The sequence below is a fragment of the Ceratosolen solmsi genome, unplaced genomic scaffold (genome assembly GCF_000503995.2).
Source record: "Ceratosolen solmsi marchali unplaced genomic scaffold, CerSol_1.0 scaffold8, whole genome shotgun sequence".
Lineage (NCBI taxonomy): Eukaryota > Metazoa > Arthropoda > Insecta > Hymenoptera > Agaonidae > Ceratosolen > Ceratosolen solmsi.
In genome coordinates, this window is record NW_011948439.1 from 2024733 (window position 1) to 2035501 (window position 10769).

At 36.6% G+C, this 10769-nt stretch overlaps 1 protein-coding gene across 1 annotated transcript in view; it reads right to left on the reverse strand.

Annotated features, from left to right (window-relative positions):
• The window catches only part of LOC105365535 (metabotropic glutamate receptor 1-like), a 50761-nt gene extending 42596 nt beyond the window's left edge, over positions 1–8165 (reverse strand). Inside the window, exons 1-4 of the mRNA XM_011503727.1 lie at positions 7907–8165; positions 5351–5511; positions 4577–4678; positions 3785–3938 (exon numbers count right to left, since the gene is read on the reverse strand). Of these exons, the coding sequence (XP_011502029.1) occupies positions 3785–3938; positions 4577–4678; positions 5351–5511; positions 7907–8165 (676 nt within the window). The remainder of the gene's footprint in view (positions 1–3784; positions 3939–4576; positions 4679–5350; positions 5512–7906) is intronic.
• Between the last annotated feature and the right edge of the window lie 2604 nt (positions 8166–10769).

Here is a 10769-nt window from a genome sequence, read left to right on the forward strand (position 1 = left end):
TTCCCCATTGTTTTAAAACGCAAAGTTCCTTAGTACATTGTCCCCATCCTTACTATACTTTTTATTCATATTTTCATAACGCCAATGTAATTATCATACTCAAATAATAAAAATATTACAGCTTTAGCATTAATATTTATACCGTTCCTGTTTTAGACGATCTTTCCTATGATAAAAAAAAATAAAAAAAAAAAAAAAAATAAGTATTCCTGGAAAATTTCATGCCTCAAGCAACATTGTGATAATACAATTTGACCCCCGATACTCGTAATAAAAACCATAAAATCGAATCATTATAAATTATTGCTAATTATTCTTGTAGTATGATTACGCTGGTAAAACATAGTTCTATCATTATAGATTAATATTTGGACATAATAAATATTTTAACCAAAAATAATTGAAAGATTAGATGTATAAAAGAAACGACACTTGATATTGCACTCGTTACACCGATTATTTGACAAAAAAACTCCCCATTTTATTTAATTCGTTCCCAGTTTTTTATTTATCTCTTGTATGCACTTACGAGTACGCGCGCACTCGCGTGTATTTCAATATTCATAAGGATCAATATCCAGTTAATTAGACAATAATTAATCTATATTAAATCGGTATTCCAGGGTAATGTAATAATATTTGTAGCGCGAATTAATTTCATAGAGCAATACGCTCGGTTGTTATATCGAATAATTCAGAGCTTGAAACTCACTTGAGTCTCAATCCACTAATAACCCTTAAAAAATTCACTGCCATTTTATCTCACCCCTTATTAGACGATTTAACCACCGTCGCTTAATTACGGCTATTATTCGCAATCATAAAAATTGCTTCCCCAAATCAGGCGCATGTTTCTTTAAAACTTACAAACGTACCAACTATTTATCATTTTAATTAAATGAATTGTTATCAATTTACGCTCTATAAAAACAATGTGGGGGAGGATTGTGGAGGGGGGAGGGGGAGGGTCACGACGACCCGCAGCGCTATATAGGCTTAACCGATGAGAAAGTCTCGCGCAACCCCGTCTCAATTACGAAATGATGCCATTGTTGTCAGCCGCCGCACAGAACGCGCGCCTCTTAGTGCCCTTCCTGAATTTCACGCAATCTACTCCAGAGAAGTCATCCCCGTCCGCCCGGGGGTGGGGGCCGGGGCAAAAATAAACAAAGTGGCACACTCGTTGTTGGGAAGAGGCTCGCGGCTAGTCATGCTGCGACGTCTGTTTTGCATTGACGGAGTTCCTCGGCCCTTTTCCACGTTTCTTGCCGCCCATTCCAAACCTCCTCCTCACCCCCACCCCTCCCATACACACTCCCTTCCCTCCCCCCTCCCCACGTCCCGTACCGTAACGTCACGTCCCGTCCGTCACCGCTGCCACCGTGATACAAATGTAGGTCAAGTCTCTCCGCTCGACCGCGGGTGCAAATCAATATTTTCGTATTTTTCTTTCTCTTTTGTCTCGTCGAGAAGAGGTCTGCTTTTGGCTTTTGTGTATGGTGCGGTAGTGATGACCCGCGTGACTTTTGTTTTCAATGAAAGACGCGTCTTTGGATGCTTCGTTGTAGGAGCCGAGGGCATCATTCTTACCAATATGCGTAGAAATTTTTAATCGACTATTGGGTATTTTCAGTGCTCATAACTTCCAATATATGGATGTTTCATGTTGAAGGATTGCTTTTAATTATGAAATCATTAAAGGAAACTCTACTTCATAAAACTCCTTGGAGATAATATTGCGCATTAAAAGAATTACAAAGCTAATTAATCCTTCAATGACATGGCACGAGAGAGACAATAATTGTTACAGAATTACTTCTGCTATTCGATAAAGAAAAATAACTATATATTCATCGTAATTGTTCATATTCTTTATTGATAAAAGATATTGAATTTGAAAATGCTCTAAATTTCAGTATTTATCTATTATTATTTAATGAATAAGTCACTGTAATTCCAATGGATTTTAATATTGAATTAATCAGTGGAGCAGCGCATACATATGGGACGGCAGAAATATGACAAAGACAATGTCAGAGAGGAATTTTTAATTCGGCCCCACACCGTTCCCTAAAATAAACTATTTTCAACGTTTGTAACGTGCTTATCATCGCAAGCAATCGGTTCTCCAAAAGAAATTGATTTATCAGTTGAATATCGCTTGGACGCAGCAATTGAAATTTGTCATCGCCATAGATCATCAAATTGTACTTTATAAATTTCAGCCGTCGCATATGTTCGTACATGTCGCTCTACCACTCTGACACTATCTCTCTCTCTCTCTCTCTCTCTCTCTGTCTGTTTCCTTGTTTCTCTCTAAACTTGAACATTCCAGAGATATAATTTGAAAATATCGCTAATTTTGTGTCGTCATACGCCTACTCGAATTTTAGTTTCATACATAATTTCATCAGGGTTGTTCGGTTAAGTTCTCCTCTGCATTATGCAAAAAGTTGAGCGATCGCCGATATTCTGTGATATTGCCAGTCAAGAGACATTTTAAAATCTGGATGCTACTATTCGTCTATTCTCGCGAATACTAATAACGTAATACGTGTTGTGGAAAGTAAACATAAAAGTGGAATTTTTAAAATATGATGTATCAATGATTTGTCATTTTACCAATAAACTAATGCACAAGAAGTAGGAATTTTCATTGTAGTGCTTCTGGCAATGTAATTTCATGCGATTACTCAGTATTTTGAAATTTACCATATAGAAATATCTTTAGCGCATTAGATTTCGAATCCCTTACAACAACACAAGACTGTTTGATGTAACTATTCCAAATCATAAAACGAATATTATTATTAAACTCGATAATTATTTACTGGTACACGCACAAGCGCGCTCACGCACACGCATAGTTTCATACACCTTCTAAAGATCAATCGATACGAAATTTTATCAAAAAGAATACACTCGCAATGGCTAATCTTACAACATTCACAATATACTTTATATCCAATTTACAATTTCGATTCTTTTATAAGCCATTATAATGAGTTTATTTTTATTTTATAAATATTGCAAAGAGCTTTTGCAATAAGCTTCTAAATAATATTGAACAAGAGGTTACAATGTTTGCATGAAATATTTGAAAATTAATATTTAATGTACAATAATATTTACTGAAAATTAAAGAATATTAAAACTTTGTTATATTTTCATTGGACTTCATTGTCGGAGATATTTTATACACTGGCCCATCAATTATATCAAATTGCTTTAACAATTGTTATATTTTATGTGTGTGCGCGCGTGTGTGTCTGTTCGTGAACAATTATTTCGGTTAGATGTTGTACGTCCAAACAAGAATGCATTAACCGAATTAATGTACAACTTTGTAAATAAAAATCGATGCTTATTGTCTAAATTTAAAAGCACGGAATTTACGATAAAATATTATATCGTAATGAGTTACCACGCACTTATAATTTATCGCTTTCTACTTTCTACAATGACGACGCTTCGACGTTGACAATATTTTAAGACTAGAAACACCTAAACGTAGGATGCAGAGGAATGAATCGAATGTAATGTAAATATAGATCACAAGAGTCACAATATAAGAAGCTTATTACTAATAAATGCGATCAAATTATTAAATTAATAATATATATTAAGGCAATGCATTAATTAATAAGACAAAAGCCTTTGATTATTAATTTGGTAGTGTCGGGGAGGGTGGGGTGGATGGATGAGTGAGCGGGGTGGTGAGAGCGGAAGGAGATGAGAAAATTTCGTATTATAAAATTTCGAAAAGCTTCGATTTAAAGCTCACCGTCGGTATTGACAATCGACACGTACGTCCAGTTGAAGTAGCGCACAAGATCGACAAGTAGCTGCGCCTGATAATAATCCGACGGTACAACACGAAGAAAAGTCGAGTATCTGCTCTTGTCGCTTAAATCCCTAGAGGTACAAGAATATCCTACCTGAAATACACGAAAAATATTTCAATATTGAAGATAAGGGGGAAATTATGGCACTTTCGTTATCGCCCCCCCCTCCAATCGAGACGACATTTATCTACAAAGTTTCATTAGAGACACACGTTTTACTTTTTTTTTTTTTTTAATTTAAAACTTCGAGGGTTAAATGATCGAGGACTTTGAGCGATCGACGTTATTATAATTGCCTTTGCGTACAATAATTTCAAATAAAATGGATTCCCAATGGAGCTTTATTTAATTTACCTTTTCCCTATTCTTAATTATTCATTGGAGAGCATCAATTGGACGAACTGGCTTATGAATGTTGTTGTCCTCGTTCCTCGCTTTACGCATAAATTTTTTTGTCAAATGAGACGTTTTTTAAAATTTTTTATTTTGTATTCGCGCCAGCGAATATCGCGAGACTTTTAATAAAACTTTAATATTCGAGCTAACGCTATTTCGCTACCCTTTGCTTTTATCGTGAGATTGATTTAACAAGCAAATTCGTGTTTTATTATCATTGAAGCGTTTATGCACGGCTTTTACGACGGGCTGGCTAGACTCGAAAATTTTTAAATTTGTCTCTCGATTCCTCGAGACGACGTGTACCATAAATTCTTAGCATGTGACCGACCTACCTGTGGAATAGAAAACAGCTGTAGTAAGTTTTGCACTTGAAGGGCGACGGAGCTCGAGCCTGGTCCAACAACTCCAATCAGAGGTGCTTTCTTCTCTAGATCCTGATGAAAAGCAAATGAATTATTATAGGATTTGTCACTTATCGTTTCAACAAAGCTGCATAAGCAATCGCGTATTTAAATATTGCCGATAATGCACAGTCACTTATTGTCGTCGAGTTCCATTGTTTTGGCTGTTAACTTTCAAGCACAGATTGCTTACGACGCTAAGAAACTTATTTGGAATTTTTTCAGCAACATCGAGACCGAGTGCATCGTGGCATTTATTTTTTAAACTCAAAGTTTTAGAAGACGACGCGAAACTGCTTAAGCCCATCTGCATTACAAAGAATATTAAATGTAGAGTATATTATTTTGCTCTATCGCTCTTTAAGCTTTCATCGGAGACTTGATATATTACGAAGTTAATTTAATCCTCGCCGATAATATTTGCAAAATTGCACGTCTTTGTCGGGTCAGCTCTCAAAGGCCTATTGTTATCTCACGTGAGATAGGGAGTGGAGGGTACGTAATAGGGAGACAGAAGAAGCCGGCATTATTTGAGAAAACGATGAATGATAAACGAATATTAAAATCAGAGACTAGGGGCTTCTCATCTCACCATTAATGTAAATCGCGATTTTACGCTTAATTAGTTAATCGCTGCCCAATTGCATAACGAAGCTCGGAGATGAAACGAAGCGCGAGTACGGCCCCCGTAGCCAAGAAACTCACCAGCGGCGCGTCGATGAGACAAGAATCCAAAAGTCCCTCTTGTGGCAGAAGGGGCTTGGCGACCACCGGCGTTATGGCGTCGCGGACCAGCTCGATGCTCTGCTGCAGGGCCACAGGTGCGAACCAGCACGAGTCCCGAGCTTCGAGGCCGAGGGTCACTCCTGCCGGCAAATGACGGCCATTGCCTGTTATTTACGCATATAGCCCGACACGGGAGAAATATACGCTTGCCGCCCTGTTCATTTGTCACTGTTAGTCGGATTGCCTGAGTCATCGATCTTGACTATTACTAATACTACTACTACTACCACTACTAATACTGTTTCGTTATAGGAACTCGCGAGCCAACTTTCATCAACCTATTCTTTATTTACTTTTAATTACGAGAGCTCCCGGCAAAGCTTGAAGGTGGATGCGCGACTTGCGATTCCGTTTACTTTTTTCAACGCAGGCTTTTTCTTTTATAACGTATGCATTAATAGGAGGTGCGCGATTCATTTCGAATCAAGGCTACCACATTTCTTCCGCACGAGTTAATTTTGAATGTCAACAGTCACGAATTGACTATAATTGCTGAGAGCTTCGAGTGCCGTATAAATATTAATGAATAGCGGAAGGACTTTGGGAACCAGAGCGCTTAAAAAATAATGTCATAATCTCACGAATAAAAACACCAATACACTTATAAATAACGGCTCATTAAATTTTACGTTTTTAAATTGATATTTGACTTAATATAATGAGCATAGAGCTGCCGGATTAATTACTTAATTAATGAGTGATTGCTTCTTCTGGCATTCTTCTTGCGTCGACGTAACTCTGTAACTTACAAATTTCTCATTATTACATTTATCAACCTAAGCCCCGGTTCTTTCTATAATTGCTCGATATATCAACGTGATAACAATTAATAATAATATTTGCAATAAAAATAACAATAATAACAATAATTACAATAACAATGACAATAAAAATAACTTAAATAATAATAATAATAATTATTATGACGATGATGATAATCATAATGGTAATAATATAAAAATGAATGGTCAACTAAAACGAGAGGAGAATAAAATTATTATATTTTTATGAAAAATATTATTCAAACTATTATAGTATATTATTGTGCAAAATTAGTAGATCGAGCGTGATTGTCAAAGAGGCCTGTAGCTCTCAAAAAAAAAAAAATATATATTATATTTAATTTTGACTGTTTTCAATTGCCTCGAAATTAGCGAATAACATACTAACTCATACACACGTACTCGACTCGATCGATCGAGATAACATCAATCGAAAACATTAATTGGAGAAATTCAATGCTTGGATTGAAAAATATATTCATCTAATTTTAAGGGCAAAGTAAGCGCAACAGTACGTGAAAATGTCTCATATTTTATCAAATACGTATATGACATATACAGGTGCACGAGCTTACTTTTCTTTTACGTTAAAAATGCGCGATGTAGTGTATCACAGACGTCAAACATATTCTGATTAAAAAATTGCATAAACTGTCGACTGTGTGAATTCTGTAGGATAGATATTTTTATCTATTGCAATCGCCAATGATAGCAGAAGAGCAGCAAGTGGAACAAATATTTATAAACTCAAGAAAGCAATAAATTCAATTTAAAATTATAAATATAGTCTCTTGAATAAGCGCATCATGCTTTTCGCAAATTACTAGGCACCGATTTTATTTGAAAATGGTCCGCCTTAAATCTATTATTATCTCGCTAATATTAATAAATAACGACTAATGTAATAATATCGATTGTAGGCTATCGTTAAATTATTTACGTTATCACTTTATTATTAACTTCGTTAGAATTCAAACTTTAAAATAGACTTGCAAAAATTATTTGCCCAAGCAATACTTTATGACATTCCATGCCACGGATAATGCAACGCACAAATGCACCATCACCACTTTCCTTTAAGCTCGTTTCATTCTCATGGCACATTACAAAAAATCCATAATAATAAATCTGATCCTTAAGAAATCAAATACTCTAAGTATTATCTATAACTCTCGTTGAATTATTAATTAATAAGAATTGCCGATTTCATTAAATTTCTTAACGACGAAATTCGACTAACTTATAATTTTATTTGTACCCGAGTGTCCGAATGATAATTTAATTATCGCGTGCCATCAACGAATGACCAAACAATTTGAAAAATTATGTTATTCGAGGATTCTCATTCAACATCTCGATCCGGCTACAACACCTTTTAACGACGCTTTTAACGATTTAAAAAATCACTGCCTCGCAAAAAACGAGATTAATGAACGAAGAGCAACGTAGTGGAAGATGGAAAGAAATCGTTTATCAATAATTGCCATCGGTTGCAAAAATTAGCTGACAAAAACCAGTGGCAATTCGCACCTTTGGCTCTTCATTGGCGAACATTAGAAAACTAATTTAAGAGATAAATGAGAGGGGAGCGTGTGGAATCGCATGGAAGCGTATGCGGAGGAGGGTAAGGACGTCGGCTCGACTCATCGTCCATCGAGTATGGAAGATGGTGGAAAAGGCAGTCTGAGCTCACCTCGGAGCACCTCGGTGCTGTTGTTGATCTGGTCGAGGGTCCAGAGGGCCGTCTCGATCCTCTGTATACCGTAGAGCTCGCGTATGGCACCGCAGACGAGAGCGCCCTGGCTGCCTCGAGGCTGATGGTGAACGCTGAAGAGGGCCCCGATGACGAAGTCGCCGCGGACGCGCGCCGAGGGGTTCGCCTGCTGAGCCCGGGCGAGTCCCAAGGTCCAGGCCACGTAGCACGTCGCGCGTATCCAACTGCGGGCGGCCATGCTGCTGTTAACACCCGGGGCCTCATGCCGAGGACGGGCCTCGGTGGGGCAATGCCCCGTCGACGAGCCTCGACGGGGTCATCGGAAGCCGGATCTCCGGCCGCCACGGACGTCGCTCTTCATTTGCTGTAATCACACTGGCCAGGACGATTTTCATACAGGACGCTCCGGACTCTATGTATCTCAAGGCCAATGTACCGAACAGATAGCAAGAATGCTCGCGGCATTTTAATCTCCTCAACGCCCCCCCCCCAGCCGAGAGCTTGAGTACTTAATGCCAGCTACGAAATAATGAACTTGCCGCGCTGCTCTTAATTCACAATTTTATCTGCACAATTATAAGCCAAAGTTGCTGACATATACACTTCCCGAAGGGGTAAGACGATGTCAGATGAAAAAGGTCATTAGCACTGCGAGGCGCTGAGTTCGCGGAAGGAAGAAAAATTGATACATCCAACTTATTCTTTAATAGTTTACACATAAAAGTCGACTTTATGTGTAAGATGCTCGTAGAATGGCTAGGATGAAGGAATGAGGCTGGTAATGTAATTATCAGTTAAAGGTTGACTTCAAGACTCCTGCACTACGGACTAAACATTTAATTTAATGTATTATTTGTTAAAATTGAGAATACCTTTGAACATTACGATCGAGTAATGAAATTTACAAGCGGCTCATCGATCATTCTTATTAATCCTATGATTCAAGACGATCGACATTTTCATTATTATTCGCATTGAAAGTGAATTGGATTTATTTAATTGAATGTCACGAGATAAGGGATGCAGGCAAGTTCATATATTTTTATCTATTGAAATAAGTTGAAGTTATTGTAATAGTTGCCGTTTCGCTGTACATTTGTAAATAAAGCTCGCTCGATACTTATTATTCATGAATATTTGAAGAAAGCCTCGCACGGGTATAACTATTGTTTAATATTACTGGTACGTAAAATTATATTAAACATTCGCAGCTTAATTTTATAATATGGTTTAAAGTGCTCTGAAGGGGTGATTGAATAATCATGGAAGCTTAAAAAATACTTAATTGGCCGATGCATTTAAATATCAACACCGATATTTCGATACGGAATGATTGAATGATCAGAGGCGGGAAAATTTTTTATTAATTTTTTTAGTTTTTTTTTTTTTTTTTTTTGTGGTCTATATAAAGTAAATAAAGTGATTGACAAGGTCCATGATGTTTATGCATTGATAAATCAATAAAATAGGTAATAATATGTTAGATATACGTAAACGATAATAAATAATATCGAAAACTATTGTGACATTAGAACAATGATACGTTATACTATTGTGGTAAAAAATTAAATAACAATATGAAGTCAGAAAATCGGGCGAAAGCCGCCAGGGTAACTAGAAACAAGTGCCATTATCCATTTAGTGGCACGCGAACTCTCAGTCAGACTATTAAAAAACATAATGGCTCGAAGGGCAGATACCTCGCGTATTCAGCAAATAATGAAGAAAAAAGGGAATCATCGACGTCAACGACTTTCAAGATTTCCTCCACTGTCCCACTTTGGCTGAGCCACTAGTATAATCCCGTCGGCCCACAAAGCTCGTAAGGCTTAGCTAATTAGCCTCGCTTGCTAATTAATAATTAACATTACGATTCAGCGAAGTCGGCCGCCGAGGCACGGCGACAAGAGCTCGACGACATTCAATTTTTCCGAGTGGCAACCCTTGGGCGCACGTGCTCGCTTTCCTCTAGTCGCATGAAAGAGCCTCGCCATCACTGGACGAACCTACAAACGGAAAATGCTGATGCCAAAGATACTTGAACTTTCGGACCTCAAGGGAGACTGGACCTTGGCAATGAAATGGTGAAGAAAACTCAACTGGGAGTGTTAGAATTTTTCATGAATCATCATTATTTGGAGGAAAGTTTGGCACAATGTTTTCGACCAATAATTGACATTTTTTTTTTTTTTGACAATGAAAGTCACATATTGAGCATGTGCGTGCAAAATCTTGTATGACTCGATAATATTCTTATTGAATTGAGTGGGTATGATTCGTATTTCTTCGTTATAAAAGCTCCAATTTATCTTTGTTGTGTCCGGATTTTGTGGCTTCATTTCATTGCATAAAATTAAAAAATTTTATTATATAATGAAATAATAAAAATGATTTTAAATAAGACTGGAAAGTAGTAATAACAAATGGAACTTGAATTTTTCGTATTTTAATTGAGAACGAAACATTACAATATAACGTTAACAAACTGCTTACTCGGACTTTCGAAATTCCCTAGAATGATATTTTTCGAAAAATATTTGCTCACAAGATATAAAAGTCAAATACTTCTTAGACATCATTCAGGAAATATTAATATTAAATTAAAAATGATATTGTTTGCGAAGCATTTATTTAATTAAAATCGAAATCCTTGTGCATTTGTTCGCAACAATGCTTATAATTAAAATTTATTTCAAAAAAGTAAACTGTACTAATTGGAAGTTAAAAAATTAATTTAACTTGATAAAGATGTTATGTATAATTAGCATAAGAATTATAAATTTTCGAAACCAAAACAAATAGTTAATTTTCTCCTCATACACTTCCCATATATATGTCAATG